Source organism: Entelurus aequoreus, linkage group LG21 (genome assembly GCF_033978785.1).
Source record: "Entelurus aequoreus isolate RoL-2023_Sb linkage group LG21, RoL_Eaeq_v1.1, whole genome shotgun sequence".
NCBI classification, from domain to species: domain Eukaryota; kingdom Metazoa; phylum Chordata; class Actinopteri; order Syngnathiformes; family Syngnathidae; genus Entelurus; species Entelurus aequoreus.
In genome coordinates, this window is record NC_084751.1 from 22,621,150 (window position 1) to 22,640,626 (window position 19,477).

The 19,477-nt window shown below is 38.9% G+C and overlaps 3 protein-coding genes across 3 annotated transcripts; all 3 read left to right on the forward strand.

The window, feature by feature from the left end:
- Positions 1-3,061: 3,061 nt before the first annotated feature.
- Positions 3,062-7,643, forward strand: LOC133638493 (histone H3-like). The gene is made up of 3 exons (XM_062031162.1): positions 3,062-3,390; positions 4,392-4,398; positions 7,319-7,643. Exons 1-3 carry the CDS (start codon positions 3,062-3,064, stop codon positions 7,637-7,639), a joined length of 657 nt encoding a protein of 218 aa, XP_061887146.1. The 3' UTR covers positions 7,640-7,643.
- LOC133638494 (histone H2A) lies at positions 5,017-5,461 on the forward strand. The gene has a single exon (XM_062031163.1). It carries the CDS (start codon positions 5,028-5,030, stop codon positions 5,409-5,411), a length of 384 nt encoding a protein of 127 aa, XP_061887147.1. The 5' UTR covers positions 5,017-5,027; the 3' UTR covers positions 5,412-5,461.
- Positions 7,644-9,917: 2,274 nt separating the features above from the next.
- On the forward strand, positions 9,918-10,292 carry LOC133638495 (histone H2B 1/2). The gene has a single exon (XM_062031164.1). The coding sequence runs from the start codon at positions 9,918-9,920 to the stop codon at positions 10,290-10,292; it is 375 nt and encodes a 124-aa protein (XP_061887148.1).
- Positions 10,293-19,477: the final 9,185 nt, after the last annotated feature.

The following is a 19,477-nucleotide window of genomic DNA, read 5'->3' on the forward strand; positions in this document are numbered from 1 at the left end:
CTCGATTACTGTAACGTTTTATTTTCGGGTCTCCCTATGTCTAGCATTAAAAGATTACAGTTGGTACAAAATGCGGCTGCTAGAATTTTGACAAAAACAAGAAAGTTTGATCATATTACGCCTATATTGGCTCACTTGCACTGGCTTCCTGTGCACCTAAGATGTGACTTTAAAGTTTTACTACTTACGTATAAAATACTACACGGTCTAGCTCCTGCCTATCTTGCCGATTGTATTGTACCATATGTCCCAGCAAGAAATCTGCGTTCAAAGAACTCCGGCTTATTAGTGATTCCCAGTGCCCGAAAAAAGTCTGCGGGCTATAGAGCGTTTTCTATTCGGGCTCCAATACTATGGAATGCCCTCCCGGTAAAAGTTAGAGATGCTACCTCAGTAGAAGCATTTAAGTCTCATCTTAAAACTAATTTGTATACTCTAGCCTTTAAATAGACTCCCTTTTTAGACCAGTTGATCTGCCGTTTCTTTTCTTTTCTTTTCTACTCTGCTCCGGGGTGGACCGCTAGCCTGTCCATCAGATGGGGACATCTCTACGCTGCTGACTCGTCTCCACTCGGGATGGTTCCTGCTGGTCCCACTATGGACTGGACTTTCGCTGATGTGTTGGACTTTCACAATATTATGTCAGACCCACTCGACATCCATTGCTTTCGGTCTCCCCTAGAGGGGGGGGGTTACCCACATATGCGGTCCTCTCCAAGGTTTCTCATAGTCATTCACATTGACGTCCCACTGGGGTGAGTTTTCCTTGCCCGTATGTGGGCTCTGTACCGAGGATGTCGTTGTGGATTGTACAGCCCTTTGAGACACTTGTGATTTAGGGCTATATAAATAAACATTGATTGATTGATTGATACTATGTGCCGTAAACGGAATTTAAGGTGACGTCATTTCTGTGTCCATAGAAATGACCAATCACGGAAGGGAATCCCTTGTCTAAGAATAAAGAAATATCTAAGAAATATTTAAGTGGACAATGGGAGTGTAATTTTGACAATAAACTACAAAATAATACAAAACAAACTAGTCCCCGCCCGCACTCACGCTACCGCTCCCTCTCTTCTCTCGCCCACACACTCACTGACGTCACTCACCTCACACATACTCTACTCTCATAACAGTTTCTTTCCAATTCATTAATTAGGCGACTAATTTGAAACTGGTGTGGGTGGCTCTATATATACTAGCCCACTGCAGCCACATGCAGAAATCAACAAGGAATCGAAAATTATTAAATCTGTGACAAAAATAATACCCGCTCTGTCTAAACGATACCGTTTGATCAGCTGCTCGTCATCAAACAAAGCCAGGACATCCTTCCGCTCCCTGAACGTTCGCACACGTCTCTCTCGCCTCAGTGCCATCCCCTGCTGGACACTCCTAACCACTTAAGACACCTCTGAAGGTCTCTTAAATATCTTGGAGAGTAGGAGTGATTCTTAGACTTAAGAAAGTTGATAAATAGCTTGTATTCTTAAGTTTAAGAATAGGACTAAATTTCGCAAATTCTCAGGACTTAAGTGTAAAATGGCACTCTAAGACGCTTGATAAATACGGCCCCAGATATATTAAATAAAACTCCTGTCTTATTATAATGAATACTTACGCCTACTACGCTATTGTACAATAATGTTGGTTGTTATAGGTACTTGGAGTGTCAGGTTTTTTCTTAGGTGGTACTTGGAGAAAAAAGTTGGAGATACCAAATTATCAAAGATATTGTTATTTTGATTTGAGAATCGATATTAGAACATAAAGAGCTGGTAGCACCGGTATCGATATTTCAGTATCAATCCGCACATCACTAATGAATAACCATACTCTTACATGTGTGCATATTTTAATAATGACTTAGATGTTGTGTGCATGGAAAGTAAGTTTATTGAAAAAAAAATAGATATATGAAAAAAAATTTGAAATGAGATCCTATTAGGAATGTCACAAAGCACATCTTGTATTCCATGCACTGAATTGTGGTGCCTACTGATCCGAAAATGAGTCAATATAAAGGCAGTCTGGTACTATCCTCCATTCAAATGCTTCACATGGCATGTCTGTGATTGTGTCATAAACTGCACTTTGTGTACTATTCACCCATCATGCATAAGGATGATCACAGTGCTGAACCGGTATATACATAGCCAGACAGCAGGAGGGTCCTGCAAAGGTGTCGAAGCAATACACAATAAAAAATGCAAGAAGACAATACAAAACTGAGGTAATGTAGCTGTGCCCATGTAGTCACAAGCCAACACATCTATTTAAAGGGAATATATTCTGTTTTTCAGACTTCAGAGTCCGCATTACCATCCAACTGTTTCACACAACACTCCATTATGCACACATTTACACAGTCCTGTGTTCACATTATTTAACATATGGGCAAATATAAATTCAGATAATAATCCAAACCCCAAAACTCTACACACATGAGCATTGCACATCATGTTTCAGAGGTGTCCAGAAAAGGGACAGAGTGCACATGTTAAATGTTAAACACAATTAGATTCCCACAATAGAAAATTACACAAAAGACAATGTTTTTCATTTTTACTTGCACATACATATGTTTAAATGTGTTTATTGTATGACACACCAGCAGATTTTATAACATACTGTATTTGATTCCCCAATAAAGGTGTACAATAGCCAGCAAGCATGTAATTTGATTGACTTTCCATAAAATTGCTGTTTAAGATCAAAGGTTTAATGTCATTACCGAGTATAGGGTGTATGAAATTGTCCAGATGTATGATTCTTTAATACGTAAAAAATTCAACATTTCCACACACAATAATACTTTATTATGACATAAAATATTACCTGTAAATCGAGACAGGCTGTATTGAAGCTGCATTAAAACTTACCAACGCCAGATGTCGCTGTAGAGTTGTCATTGATGATTGGCTCAATTCTCAGTGTTCTCCTCCAATAGTTGTTTAGCACCAGGGCGCCTTCTTCTCAAACGAACCAATAAGCGCTCTAGGGTCTGAATAAAAAGGCAGCTCGCGGCAATAGAGCATATTTCTCATAATAAATCACAATGGCGAGAACCAAGCAGACAGCACGTAAATCCACGGGCGGCAAAGCCCCCAGGAAGCAGCTGGCTACGAAGGCCGCCCGTAAAAGCGCGCCAGCAACCGGCGGCGTGAAGAAACCTCACCGTTACAGGCCCGGCACCGTGGCTCTGAGGGAGATCCGTCGTTATCAGAAGTCCACCGAGCTGCTGATCCGCAAACTGCCCTTCCAGCGTCTGGTGAGGGAAATCGCTCAAGACTTCAAAACTGACCTGCGCTTCCAGAGTTCTGCTGTCATGGCGCTGCAGGAGTCCAGTGAGGCTTATTTGGTGGGTCTGTTCGAGGACACCAACTTGTGCGCCATTCACGCCAAGAGAGTGACCATCATGCCCAAAGATATCCAGCTTGCCCGACGCATTCGCGGCGAGAGAGCTTGAACTACAAGGCCTTCTTGACCACAACGGCTCTTTTCAGAGCCACCACACTGTCTTCTAAACGAGTTTTTCCATAACCGTACTTGAACAAAAAGGAGAAATAATTTTTGTCCGGCTCTTTTACCTTACCCTCGATTTGAGTGATAGTTAACCCTAATGTGCAATTCAGACTAAGGCCAGTAGATGATGCTGTTCGATCACTTACTGTACAGATCAAAAGGCTGACCAACCATACAACTACTAGAATGTATGTGCCCTAAGGCCATCTCCACATGAACATGGAGAGTTTCAAAAACGTATATTTGAGGTTAAAATGATCTCCATCCACACAAGTGTAGTTTTAAAACGGTCTGTCTACACACAAACGCATACACTTGCTGTCATGCACATTTTGTCCAATCAGAAGCCTGAAAAACGCAGCAACAGCCAACTTGGTGGCATTACACCTCCTATTATGTTTATTTTGATATACTTGACGTACAATGACATGTACATTATATTTAAAACCAACCTACACAGAGCCCTGGTAACATTGCGTATATATTTTTTTCCCCCAGTGTTTAATGCACACGCCTGTGCTGCTGAAACCCAAAACTCATAGAATTAATATTAATGATAATACATTTTACTTATAAGGCGCCTTTCTGGGCACTCAAGGACACCGTACAAAATCAAAACAATAAAATCAAATTGGATAAAAACAACAAAGATAGATAAGATGATTACAATGAATAAGCCGTCAGGAATAGGTGTGTTTTGAGTCTTGATTACAAAGGTCAGAAGAATTCTAACATGTTTAGCAACATGGTGATATATTGCATGTGCAGTGAAGTGTATATTACTTGTGCCTATATAAAGTTCACATACATTCTTGTGCTGCTGCAAAACTCTAGTGGAGTTATAAAGCACTTAATCGATATAGTGATATTGTACATGTCTTTAACATCAGTACACGCTACAAGGAGGACGCTATATCAGTTTTTTTTTAGTTGATTGGTCGCTTTTTACGGTCGGTCGCGCCCAGCTCCATCTACAATAATGGAAGCAACACAAGTAAATTAACTTCATGTTCACTTCAATCAAGGGAACTAATGTATTCTTCTTGAGTGGTCCTCCCAGTCAAAAACGGATTGCAGATGTGTCAAATTAAATCTTAAAAATCACTATTGAATAGTTGCTCTTTATTATACAGAGAGGAATATATTGGTTGTATAGAATGTTATTAAAAGACTAATTTAAAAAGCATATTATTTAATATCATAATCAATTTCTGGCTTTTAGTATTGAGCGAGTACATATTTTTATCATGCAAAGTTTCGTGATAACATCCAGGGTATCACCATCATTTTCAATGTCATGGTAAAGCATAAAATTATGATTAATTCCGAACTACTTTGAGTACTAGTAGTTTGACATCATGTGACGTTGAAGTAGCCAATTTTTGATTGGCCGAATCCTTTCCCGCTTCAGCTAACCAATCATTGAGCAGCAGTCTTGCGTATATAGAGTCTGTTCCCTCATTCGATGGTCATTGAGTTACGTATCTCTCAACCAAATCATGTCTGGACGCGGCAAAACCGGCGGCAAGGCTAGAGCCAAGGCTAAGACCCGATCATCCCGGGCTGGGCTTCAGTTCCCGGTGGGTCGTGTCCACAGGCTGCTCCGCAAAGGCAACTACGGCGAGCGTATCGGTGCCGGCGCTCCCGTCTACCTGGCGGCAGTGCTCGAGTACTTGACTGCTGAAATCTTGGAGTTAGCCGGCAACGCAGCTCGCGACAATAAGAAAACTAGGATCATCCCCCGCCATTTGCAGCTCGCCGTCCGCAACGACGAGGAGCTCAACAAACTCCTTGGCGGAGTGACTATCGCCCAGGGCGGTGTCCTGCCCAACATCCAGGCTGTCCTTCTGCCCAAGAAGACCGAGAAGGCTGCCAAGAAGTAATGCTATTGCCTGCACGAAAACACCCCACAACGGCTCTTTTAAGAGCCACCCACTTCTCCGTAATGAGCTTGTTTCCACTGAAGAGGCTTTGTAAACAACCACAACCCCAATTTGTGAAGGTTGTCTTCCTGTACACCAGGGGTCACCAACGCGGTGCCCGCGGGCCCCAGGTAGCCCGTAAGGACCAGATGAGTAGCCCGCTGGCATGTTCTAAAAATAGCTCAAATAGCAGCACTTACCAGTGAGCTGCCTCTATTTTTTAAATTGTATTTACTAGCAAGCTGGTCTCGCTTTGCTTGACATTTTTAATTCTAAGAGAGACAAAACTCAAATAGAATTTGAAAATCCAAGAAAATATTTTAAAGACTTGGTCTTCACTAACTGACAAAGAAACAGATAACAGATTTGGTGTCCAGTTCAAAGTGTGACATGATTTATTTAAACATTTGAGAGTTGACTTTTGTATTTTACATGAGTTATTTGTACAAACATGGTGCAAAGTAATGCATGATTTGTTCAAAAATGTTAGTGGCTAGCTAGTTAAAATAAGATATTGTGATTTCACAAGACTGTCTTAGAAGTGATCATTTGAAAATGTTCAATTTGAAAAATGTGCATTTAGAGAAAATATAATAATAAAGTTTTGCATATTGATATTTATCTGTTTCTATATATATTTATTGTGAGAAATCTTTAAGATGATCAGTGTTTCCACAAAGATACATATCATTAATTATTAATAATAACATAGAGTTAAAGGTAAATTGAGCAAATTGGCTATTTCTGGCAATTTATTGAAGTGTGTATCAAACTGGTAGCCCTTCGCATTAATCAGTACCCAAGAAGTAGCCCTTGCTTTCAAAAAGGTTGGTGACCCCTGCTGTACACAAATCACTCACTCTGTCCGCCCTTAATGGAAACTGATAAGTCTTGAAGAAGGCTATGGCCAAATCAAGACTGGTCTCTGGCTTATTCTGGAATATTCCATACCCCAATGGCATTACAAAGTAAAGGTCAATTATAATATATTGTAAGTACATGAAAGCATGCTGTCTACACTCAAATCTATGAGTATGATATAATGTACAATTGCAATGTTTTTAGTTTGTGTATAAATATTAAATAAGCATAGTGTGCAGATATTGGAGGTTTTTGTATTTTCCTCCCTCTATGACCATGTTTGTCTATAACATGAAATGCTTTGTTTTGTCATACAAACAATCTGGAGAAAGAAGCAATATCGAAAGAGATGTCATTTGTGCAAAATCATTGATATTGGAATAATATTAATGGTTTGTCTTATTGAAAACATTTTATTAAAGCTCATTGGCACCATACATGCCAAAGTGTCATCAATGTAACAAGCATGTCATAAAACACTTCAGGCCAGGATTTTATTCCACTCTTTTTGTCGATATTTCCAAAAACAATTAATACACAATTATATGCAGAATTTAGTATGTCTTGATTCCATTCAATTACGAGTCTATTATGTTCGATGAGAATGTGTACATGTATTCCAAAATCGAGAGTAGGTTAAAATTCCTCCATAGTTTGGTTTGCATTTAAACTACCAAGTAGGTACTTCAAAAAGCCAGCAAATCAAGTGAACATGAAATGGAAACACTTTTCATGGTAATTTGATTTAATATAATTATATTAGCTTACATTGCACCATTTTCCTGCTATTTGCACGAGTAATTGCACCATTTCAATCAAATGTAATAAAACAATGCAAAAAAAAATAAAGAATGTAATTCTTCACGTTGAAGTTATGGCGGAGGGGTGCTGCTCACTGAATGACTGGCCAACCCAGATGACTGCAGCAGTCCTCTCTCAGGTCCGCAGTTATGTATTAAATGGGCTGCTCAGAAGACTCAGTGATCATTTCACTCCGCACACATCAGCAAATCATCATGTCTGGAAGAGGCAAAGGAGGGAAGGGACTGGGCAAAGGAGGCGCCAAGAGGCACCGTAAAGTTCTCCGTGATAACATCCAGGGTATCACTAAACCAGCAATCCGTCGCCTGGCTCGCCGCGGCGGAGTCAAGCGAATCTCCGGCCTGATCTATGAAGAGACTCGCGGCGTGTTGAAGGTCTTCCTGGAGAACGTCATTCGTGACGCTGTCACCTACACGGAGCATGCAAAGAGAAAGACCGTGACCGCCATGGATGTGGTCTATGCTCTCAAGCGACAGGGACGTACCCTGTACGGCTTTGGAGGATAAATCAATCACTGTCAAATACTCAAAATCAAAGGTCCTTTTAAGGGCCACCCACACCACTAAGGGTTCCTTTCCTCGCACAGAAATACTTCGATTATGATTTCGATCCGTAATATTACATCGATTACATGGCAGTCAAACGTGCATACATGTATAACATTGAACCAGAAAAAAGAATCCGAACAAATACAAAGAAACCCAAAGGTCATTATAAGAAAGTGAAACGGTGCTACATCTCATTTGACTGACTCTTGTTGACAGACTAGTTACGCATGCACATAAAAAAAAAGGGCTCCCAAACTGACTGCTAGTATTGTTCACTCAAAAGAGCTGTTCAAAAAAACAGATTTGTTCGTGAATGTCACATCTCTAATGTGTGCTGACTTCACTCTCTGCATGATTAATCATTAATGATGAAAGGAACAAGCGGTATAAAATGGATGGATGAATGGATGGTCAAATGTGCATATGTGTATACATAGTACACGGGGCTTGTATTATATACGGTGTGTGGACAAGTATTGGACACGCTTGTCTCTTGCTACATTGGTAAAGATGGGCTTAATGGCGGTTTGAAGGAAGGTAGGCTTTGAGAAGCTGTTTCTTTCAAAGTTGTAAAATACTGACTTGTAGTAGAATTAATTTTGTTTTTATTTATTTGAACACATTCCATAAGGTGATGTTATATTCACACGCTTTAACAGCGGCATGATTACTTTGATTTCTCTGAGCATTTCCACAATACAGAAAAACATTCGTAATAGGTAGGAATGAAATACCCAAACTACTTCAGAACAATGTACCAGAAAAGTGAATCCAAACAAAAAAATCCAAACAAAAACAAAGATCATTTGAAGAAAGTGAATCGTTGCTACATCTCATCTGACTGGCTCATTTTCTAGTTGCCAGACGAGTGATGCTGTATATGCATGTGCATAAAAAAGGGCTCCGGACTGGACGGCTCCCATTGTTCACTCAAAAGAGCTGTTCAAAAAACCCAATTTGTTTGCGAATGTCACATCTCTAATGTATGATGATTTCAATCTCTGCATGATTAATCAATAATGATACTTTTAGGGTATGGAAATTTGACCACATCAATGTGTATCTGGCTATTTGGACACAAACGTGACATTGATTGATTGAAACTTTTATTAGTAGATTGTACAGTACAGTACAGCACATATCCCAAATAAGTTTTTCAACTTGTTTAAGTTGGGGTCCACGTTAATCAATTCATGGTAAATCGGGGTCCACAAACATCATCAACAATGATAATCCACGTACAGTACATATTTAGAGACATTGTTGGCATACCATTAGTGACGTGTACCACAGTTAAAGGTGTTCCTTCATTAAAGAGCACCCAAGTGAAGACTTGTACCAACCTTTTCTTTTTAGCATGACATGCTATTAAGACCTACTCCTTATAGTAATTTTTACTCTGAGTCCCTTACTTTCTATTTTATTTGAGTATATTTTTTGTTTGAGTACAATATTTTATAACCCTGAACATAGATTGGCAGTTTTGAAATCATGTTACTATCAGACAACTATATTTACTATCATTGATTGATTGATTGAAACTTTTATTAGTAGATTGCACAGTGCAGTACATATTCCGTACAATTGACCACTAAATGGTAACACCCCAATAAGTTTTTCAACTTGTTTAAGTCAGGGTCCACTTAAATTGATTCATGATACAGATACATACTATCATCATAATACAGTCATCACACAAGATAATCATCAGAGTATGTACATTGAATTATTTACATTATTTACAATCCAGGGTGTGGGATGTGGAAGGGGGGGGACAACCTGGAGCATGTGTGTGCAATTTCTCACATGCCTCAGTGAGGTGGGCATTCGAGGGTGTTCTGTTGCTATTTCTAAAACTGCACTATAAACTATAACATACACTGTCCGTGGTAGTGTTTTACTGTCCCAAATGTGACAAGTTCGGCTCCATTTTGTTGTTTAGGTATCTTCACACACATCCTGTGATGTAAATAGCATCGGTGCCTATGAGCATTTATCATTTCTCCGATATTTGCATTCGTGACATGCAATTATATTTTCCATTTCAACGCTTTCAAAGCTACAGTGCCGTTCAACAAATGTTGTATCACGTGACACTGAAGTCCCGCCCAGACAGAGTTGTGTGGGAAATGTGTCAGCCAATCACAGAAAGGCGTTGGCACAGATGTATTTGCATGAATTGTATACAAAGACACTGGCCCGGGTGTCTGACAGTCAACTGATATACCCAGCAACTATGCCTGAACCGGCAAAGTCAGCGCCCAAGAAGGGCTCCAAAAAAGCCGTCACCAAGGCGGCCGGCAAGGGAAAAGGAAAGAGGAGAAAGACAAGGAAGGAGAGCTATGCTATCTATGTGTACAAGGTTTTGAAACAGGTCCACCCTGACACCGGCATCTCGTCCAAGGCCATGAGCATCATGAACTCGTTCGTCAACGATATCTTCGAGCGCATCGCTTCTGAGGCGTCCCGTCTGGCTCACTACAACAAGAGATCCACCATCTCCTCCAGAGAGATTCAGACTGCAGTCCGTCTCCTGCTGCCAGGGGAATTGGCCAAGCACGCTGTGTCTGAGGGCACCAAGGCTGTGACCAAGTACACCAGCTCCAAGTAATTTATTCTTGAAGAGTCAATCCCTCGAAGGCTCTTTTAAGAGCCACTCACTTTCACTCAAGAGTTGTATTCCTGATCAGTTCATTTTACACACATGACTTATGGGCTGGTCACACAGTTGGAACAAGTGGATCATTCTTCTTGCCTGAGATCTCTAAATGACACCAAAAGTTACTTGTGTTCTCTACCAGGCTTCAGTGAAACTGCCCACAGGCTTCGATGTGGCCTCGACCTCACTTGTATGCGCAGTCTGATAAAGTGACAACAAAGGAACTTGCCTGGATCCAGGTAAATGTACAAGGGTGTCACTACCACATTTATGTTTGCTAAACTTTAAATACCATATTTTTTGGAGTATAAATCGCACTGGAGTATAAGTCGCACCTGCTGATAATGCATAATGAAGAAGGAAAAAAACATAAGTCGCACTGGAGTATAAGTCACATTTTTGGGGGGAATTTATTTGATAAAACCCAACACCAAGAATAGACATTTGAAAGGCAATTTTAAATAAAGAATAGTGAACAACAGGCTGAATAAGTGTACGTAGTGATGGGTTGATGAGGCCTCATGAAGCGTTTCGACACATTGCAAAACTGTATTGATACTGTGTCACTAAATACTGACATCTGCTGGACATTAAAAATCCCTACAGGCAACCTATGGACCGACTCAACTGACACTGATTTTATGATCTAGTATATACAATAATATAAACCAAGTCATTGTATTTCATTTAGGATTATTTCATATCTTCATTTAAATAAAAATATATTTTAATCTTTTTTAGATACAGTCAAATAATGTGAACATGTATCGTGACTAGGATGGTAGAAGGTGGGGATTGCCGTCATTCCTGTACCTTCTCTAGTAACAGTAGTGATGGGTCCTGCAACACAGATGCATCGGCGCATGCGTCAAGCTCATAGAGCGAAACCCTGTGTCGGTGCGCGTACCGCTTTTAGAAAGTCACGTGACCGATCATGAGCTGCTTTGGTCACGTGACCGATACGCGAACTGTATCGCACTGACGCCTCCTCTGTGCCCTGTGAGCAACGTTCCCTCTAAGGTGCGCGCCTGCGTAATTGCGCAGTGCTCAAGCGTCCTCCGCGCACACCGTGCGCCGCACAGCCAATATATACCGCGCACCAAATCAAACCCATCTGAATTCTAAACAAAATAAACACATTTATTCTGTGTAATGTTGAAATGCAACTTTGAGTGACAGTGACAACAAGCGGCCCTAACGGTGTTCGTCAACACGCATTGCGCCGCTTCCTAATAAACACAGTTTGGCGCGCAGGCGTCAGTGCGATACAGTTCATGAGCGGTCACGTGACCAGAACAGCTCATGAGCGGTCACGTGACCAAAACAGCTCGTGTTCGGTCACGTGACTTTCTAAAAGCGATACGCGCACCGACACAGGGTATCGCTCTATGAGCTCGACGCATGCGCCGATGCATCGGTGTTGCCGGACCCATCACTAAGTGTACGTTATATGACGCATAAATAACCAACTGAGAACGTAGCATATTATGGTAAGTCATTCAAATAACTATAACATATAGAACATGCTGTACGTTTACCAAACAATCTGTCACTCCTAATCGCTAAATCCCATGAAATCTTATACGTCTGGTCTCTTACGTGAATAAGCTAAATAATATTATTTGATATTTTACGCTAATGTGTTAATAATTTCACACATAAGTCGCTCCTGAGTATAAGTCGCATCCCCGGCCAAATTATGAAAAAAAACTGCGACTTATAGTCCGAAAAATACGGTACTAGGATTTTTTAAATATTACGGTTATTTTTACGGGGCATTAAAGTGATATTTATGAATGGATTTATATGGTGTAATATATTTATGGGGCATCTCATCTTTTAAGGTGAGGACATTAGTGTGGATTGTTGGCTTTATTTCTCAACTCACTAAATATTCATATTTTGCATATAGTCTATTGTTACTCCCTCCAAGGTCTTAACCAAGGCTCAAGTTGTTTGTTTTTCTCACACAGACATTTATTTCAGCCACGCCTTCTTCTCGTTAACGATGCCAAGATAATGCTGTCAGAACTAATAAGAAAAACAGAACTTACAATTAGTCTGACATCAAATAAAAGAAGACACATTGATTTCACGTACATTATCAGAAATAATCATACCTTATTGACCTCACAAACTCAGAGGGAATAAAGTTTATTTTCAAGCCGAGACTCCATAATGTCTTCCATCAAATGCTTGCAGTCTCATGCTGCTTCCCTTATTCTGTCACATATTATTTGTCCCCCCAACAATGTGACCAAACCAGAACAAAAAATATGTTCCCCTCCAGTTCAGTTTTGTAACAAAAATAAAGTTAACATATACTTGCATGAATTAAACGAAGGAAATACATTTTTAATTACATTATATGTAAATATGAATTCATATTTATACATTGTATTTATTTATTCTAACCAACTATGAAATGATATAACATATACTGTATACAATGTGCAGCTACACCTATTGTTTGCGCACTACCGACTAGTGATGCACCGAAAATGTGGCTGTTGAAAATAGACTTTGCTTACCGAAACCGCATTTTTTGATGAAATATCTACAAACAGAGCTCGCCCAACGCTGACGAAAAAGTCACTTGCGGGTCGCATTCAGGTCGCTTTGCGTTTAGACTGCAGTCACATTTGAAAAGATAAGATTTGGACTACCTCCTGATGTGGCTTGATATATGAGCCATGCCATTCAGAAAGCTGTTCAAAAGACTGGCCCGCCACTATACCATTTTTTAAATATATATATATATATATATATATATATATATATATATATATATATATATATATATATATATATATATATATATATATATATATATATATATATATATATATATATATATATATATAATTTTTTTGTTGTTGATATATTCGTTTAAGCAACTCTTGTGATGTGCGATACCACTGATTTTCTTTCTGATCTATAGATGGGTTTCCGATTACGTCTTCCGACGACATCCGCCATATTCTTTGTCAAAACTAAGCGAGGCGTGTATGCAAACACTTTTTACCAAGCACGCCTCTATTGGTCAGACATGCGTCGTGTGGGGTTGTAGACACATGCGCGAATTCGGGACAATGAACCACAAAGTACTACGATATTTTTAAGGTCATTGTAAAGCAGGCAAAATAAACTGAGTGGCTGTCGACAGAGAGGCACAACCTGTGGCTGGTTAGAATCAATCGAGCTGGATTTACTCCACATCTAGCAAAACAACACTATAAAGTTTGCTCTGATCGTTTTGGATTATGTCGTTTTCCTTGTCGATGATAAAAGCTGTTATAAGGTAATTGAATAATGTGATTTGATGTGTTTATTAGACTTACACATTTGTTGTTTATTAATATTAAGAAAAAGAACAGAACTTTATGATGTTACAAACCTAGACTGGGTAGCATCACAAGCAATGAGCACACATTTATCTTCCTTTGTAGCCAGTTTAATTTCCTGTACCCATCCACACACAAAGTAATTGCACGCGTCGAGCGACTTGTAGCCCATTTCCCAAATTTGACAACATTGTTGAAGCAAAAGTGCGAAAATAATTCAAGTGAATAAACAAAGTTATGACACACAAGACGGCGGCTGCCGCGAGGATTACCCTTAATATTTTGCTATCGGAAACCCATGTATACCAAGTGAAATTCCGATACCAATAATATACCTAACGTGTCTGCTAAAATTTTAAAAGTTGTGAATTTTCAAATAACATATCTATGAAAACAGCTGCGATGAGGTGGCGACTTGTCCAGGGTGTACCCCGCCTTCCGCCCGATTGTAGCTGAGATAGGCTCCAGCGCCCCCCGCGACCCCGAAGGGAATAAGCGGTAGAAAATGGATGGATGGATGGATGTAAAAAAAAGAGCAATAAATCGGAATGCATTGAGAAAAAGCTGAAATTTTACACTAATAATAATCATTTATTAAAAAAGAATTATATATATATATATATATATATATATATATATATATATATATATATATATATATATATATATATATATATATATATATATATATATATATATATATATATATATATATATATATATATATATATATATCATACTTGCCAACCCTCCCGTTTTTAGCGGGAGGATCCCGTTATTCAGCGCCTCTCCCAACAACCTCCCGGCAGAGATTTTCTCCCGACAAACTCCCGGTATTTAGCCGGAGCTGGAGGCCACGCCCCCTCCAGCTCAATGCGGACCTGAGTGGGGACAGCCGTTCTCACGTCCGCTTTCCCAGCAGCTTGCCTGCCCAATGACGTCATAACATCTACAGCTTTTAGAGAGTAGAGTGCACAACAAGGAGAGAGAGTTCTTGGTTTCTTATGTGGGTTTTTTGTTAGGCAGTTTCACTAACGTCCTCCCAGCGCGGTAACAACACACAACAACAGCAGTCACGTTTAGTCTACCGTAAAGCAGTTCGTCTGCCGTAAACAGCAATGTTGTGACACTCTTAAACAGGACAATACTGCCACCTACTGGATAGCCTGCAGAACACTGAAATTCAAGTATGTCTTTTATTTATATGTATAATAAAATAAAATAAATTAAAAATATATATATATAGCTAGAATTCACTGAAAGTCAAGTATTTCATACACATATATATATATATATATATATATATATATATATATATATATATATATATATATATATATATATATATATATATATACATATATATATATATATATATATATATATATATATATATATATATATATATATATATATATATATATATATATATATATATATATATATATATATATATATATATATATATATATATATGAAATACTTGATTTGGTGAATTCTAGCTGTAAATATACTCTCCTCTTAATCACGCCCTTAGCCACGCCCCAACCACATCCCAACCACGCCCCGGCCCCAAACACATGTGTGTATATATATATATATACACACATACTTGCCAGCATTTGAAACTCAAAAAGCCTAATAGACAGGGGCCACAGGCCCCGCGGTAGATCCAGGACAAAGTCTTGGTGGGGGGTGCAGTCATGTTGTTTATGTTTAAAAATGATTCAACGATTTAATATCAAAATATAAACAGTAGAAATAATTAACAAAATGTTAGCTCCTGTCTTGTTCTAAAACACCAATAAAAATTTAATTTAGCATTTATACTATACTGTAGCAAAAGTCATCACATGTCTGCCACAATCATGTGTGTTCTTAAATATGTATTCCACATCTTCCATGTCAAGGGCAGTTTTGATTTGGGCTTACAAGGTAAACAGGTAACATTTATGTTTTGGGCATTGTTTTATCCAGACGCATGCATACATTTGTCCAAATGTGGCCAAGTAGACGCATCGTGGGTTTCCTGGATGTCGTCTACATCACTAAGAGAAAAATCTAAGGAAGAGAATCCCTCTGCCATCTTCCACTAGTTTTTTTAATATATAAATCGCCCGCTTGAACATTCCCTCTTCTCTTCTCCGACTCTCTCTGTGTCATTTGGGATGTGAGTGTCTGTTGTGATTTCCCTTCCTGGTTCGATGACCAGCCCTATCTTGCCTCTGATTGGTCTGTCCGTAATGTTTTGCCCTAATCTTAACCAATTGTGACTCATCATAGTAAACCAACCAATCATGGATTTTTATTATACGTAAACCAACCAATCATCATTGATTTTTCCTGTATATTTTGTCCCTTGCCTGTGGAGTTGCACTAGTCCATTTCTCTCTTTCTCTTCTCCCTCTCTCTTGTTTTGTAGCATGTAGCTAAGCTACGGAAATCGCTACTTGTTTAAAAGGCAACTGCCAAGCTACTGGGGAATGTAGTTACAGTATTTTAAGTTAATAATTTTTAATGGAAAACCGTAGTTTTTACCACTGCAGCCGCAAACCGGAATGGATTATCAAAAACCATACTCATTACCAGTGTTGGGACTAACGTGTTACAAAGTAACACGTTAGTGTAATGCCGTTAGTTTCGGCGGTAACTAGTAATCTAACACGTTATTTTTTATATTCAGTAACTCAGTTACCGTTACTACATGATGCGTTACTGCGTTATTTTACGTTACTTTTAATGTAGTATAAAGTGTGTTTTATCGGAGCGCTGCAGTGTCATCGTTCTTGTGTCATAAGCCGAGGAAGAGAGACGTCCGCTCTGTGTGTGTGTGGGTGTGAGTGTGGAGAGGGAGGAGAAGGGGGGGGGGGGGGGCGTGTCTGATCATGGCGGAGCCAGAGGTCGAGTTTGTTAACATGGAGATATTTTCACTACTTTTCTTTTGTCGAGCACAAAGAAAATAACATTTTAGTTAAATGTAAATTGTGCTTTGGATCAAAGATCCCATCTACTGCCCAAAACAGCAATTCAAATCTGCTGAAACAAGCTACATAAGCAACATGCTTCGACGAAGCTAGTAAAGAGAGACAGAGACTCCAATGCCACTTCACCACCACCATTTAAGGATTAACTCTGCCTCTGCTCATCATTCAGCACTGAATGTATACACTCTGTCAATTAATGTTCCCTCTAATTTTTCATGTGTGAGCAAATGCAAAAACTCCCTGAGCATTCAGTGGAGACCATGTGAGCAACATCAGACATGCACACTGTGGCTACACCAGCAGCACACCTGTCCCAAACCTGACTAAATAACAAGTTCAATCTCCATCCATCCATCCATCCATTTTCTACCGCTTGTCCCTTTCAGGGTCGCTGGAGCCTATCTCAGCTGCATACGGGCGGAAGGCGGGGTACACCCTGGACAAGTCCCCACCTCGTCGCAGGGCCAACACAGATAGACAGACAACATTCTCTTATTATTACAATCAAATAACAGCAGTCATTTCCATTTCTAATATAAGTGTTTAGGCCCACTTACAATGACAATAACAAAAAATATAGTTTTTCATGAACTGTGTACTTGTATTGTTTGTCTGGGTGGAGGTCCTGCTTTGGAAATAATTTGTACCCCTTTCAGACATTGCATTTAGTTCCCATTAAAACATTCACATGTTGCACAATGAGATGTAAGCAGGGGATCATGTGTACATTCCTGCAACTTCCTGTTTGTAAAATATATATTTTTATCAGTATTTATTCAATATACTAACAGCATTTCATGATTAATATTAATAAATTAAGATTCCTAATAAATGACACTAGAATAAGCACACATTTGATTGGTAAATCATAGTGTAACGACCTGGAATGACACTATATGTGTGGTGTTGGAGTTGTCCGACTTTTTGTGTGGCTGTAAACGCATCACTGGCTAAGTGCCATATGTGCATGTGTTGGCGCAAGTGAGAAAGAGCGAGCGGATGCTGTTGATATAACAAAGTTGCTTTTGGTCTGGTTTGTACTGCAGAAAATGACCACTTTTGCTAGATATAATTTTTTTACTAATGTTTTGGTGATGTGTTTATGGCCGACAATAAAGAGTTTTGCTCAGTAAAGTGATGGATGGAATGCATGTCCTCAAAGCGTCTCGACAGAAGTTACAATATTTGAACAAGGATGACGAAAACTGTTTTCTTTGTCGTGTCCGTGTCGTGTCGAAAATTGTTATGCGCTTATTTTTTTATTTGATTTTGTGCGTGGCATAGATTTGCCGTGCGCAGAGGACGCTTGAGCAGTGTGCAATTGCACAGGCGCGCACCTTAGAGGGAACATTGGTGTCAATTATCTTATATACTCTTTCATTCTAGACTTCTAGAGTGTTTGATTATCACATCACTCTAAATGTATGGACTATAAAGTTCACAAACATAAAGAGGGATCCTAGTTGGCCAGGCCAATCTTTCCTTATCTCTAAACTAAAACTGGGGAAATGTGTAGAGTGTTCTGGGCTGCAGACATGATTTTGTGTCAGAATTCCTTGAGGAAAAAATGCATGGTTAGGCTTTGTGTATGTAGTGTGTGCCTTTCTTGCTTTACAGCTATGTTGTTATTATGCTGTTTGTTACTTATGTATGTTATGTTGCAGCTATTTAAAATAGTTTTGTCGATTTGTTCTGGCCAGAAACAAATTGGCCTTTGTAACATATCTTTGTCTTTGTGTGTTGTATGTAGACCACATTGCTTAGCAGAGTTCAGTGATGCAAATGCATGTCAAGTTGATCAACACATTGTATTATTCTCCAGTGCAATAACAGTACTGACATAAGGGCTAAAAGGGCATTATTGGGAGCCTTAAAAAAAAAGAAGAAAAAAAGAAGTAACTAAATAGTTACTTTTCACAGTAACACATTACTTTTTGGTGTAAGTAACTGAGTTAGTAACTGAGTTACTTTTTAAATAAAGTAACTAGTAACTGTAACGAGTTACTGGTTTTCAGTAACTAACCCAACACTGCTCATTACAGGAAAACCGTAGTTGTTGGCAGGTGTATGGAGGTAATTACGTATACGCATGTATATATATATATATATATATATATATATATATATATATATATATATATATATATATATATATATATATATATATATATATATATATATATATATATATATATATATATATATATATATATATATATATATATATGTGTATATATATATATATGTGTGTGTATATACTGTATGTATACACATCCATCCATCTTCTACCGGTTGTCCCTTTCGAGGTCGTGGGGGTGCTGCAGCCCATCCCAGCAAGAGCAGTTAAAATTACATGTAGCTTCTAAACAAGAAAGATGTTTTACCACATCAACATCGGATCAATACCAGTCTTTTATAATCTAATTAATGCCATAGAAATGGCCAACTCTGTCATGTATCGGACACGATTAAGGCCTAAATAAATTCAAATTCAAACCCATATTCTTATGATAACCACACATATAAGTGTTTGTCTTACATGTACAGTAGTAATCAGTTGTAGATAGGCGAAGCCCGAAAGCTATATGCACTCTTTGCGGCGGCGGGAATACATATTTGGCACGGAATCAATTGTTGGCGCAACACCAATAGCAGAAAATAATAGATTTCACTTACAGTTGTAAAGATGTCACGATCGATGACTAGCCAGCTGATGGCATCATAGGAGTAAAACTGAAATGTGTCTTCTTCAATTTCTCCCTGGTGTACATATATTACGATGTAGATTGTGGAACATGTTAAAGCCACA

Coding starts and splice junctions, on each gene's coding strand:
- LOC133638493 (XM_062031162.1), top strand. CDS start 3,062: ATGGCGAGAACCAAGCAGACAGCACGTAAATCCACGGGCGGCAAAGCC.
- LOC133638494 (XM_062031163.1), top strand. CDS start 5,028: ATGTCTGGACGCGGCAAAACCGGCGGCAAGGCTAGAGCCAAGGCTAAG.
- LOC133638495 (XM_062031164.1), top strand. CDS start 9,918: ATGCCTGAACCGGCAAAGTCAGCGCCCAAGAAGGGCTCCAAAAAAGCC.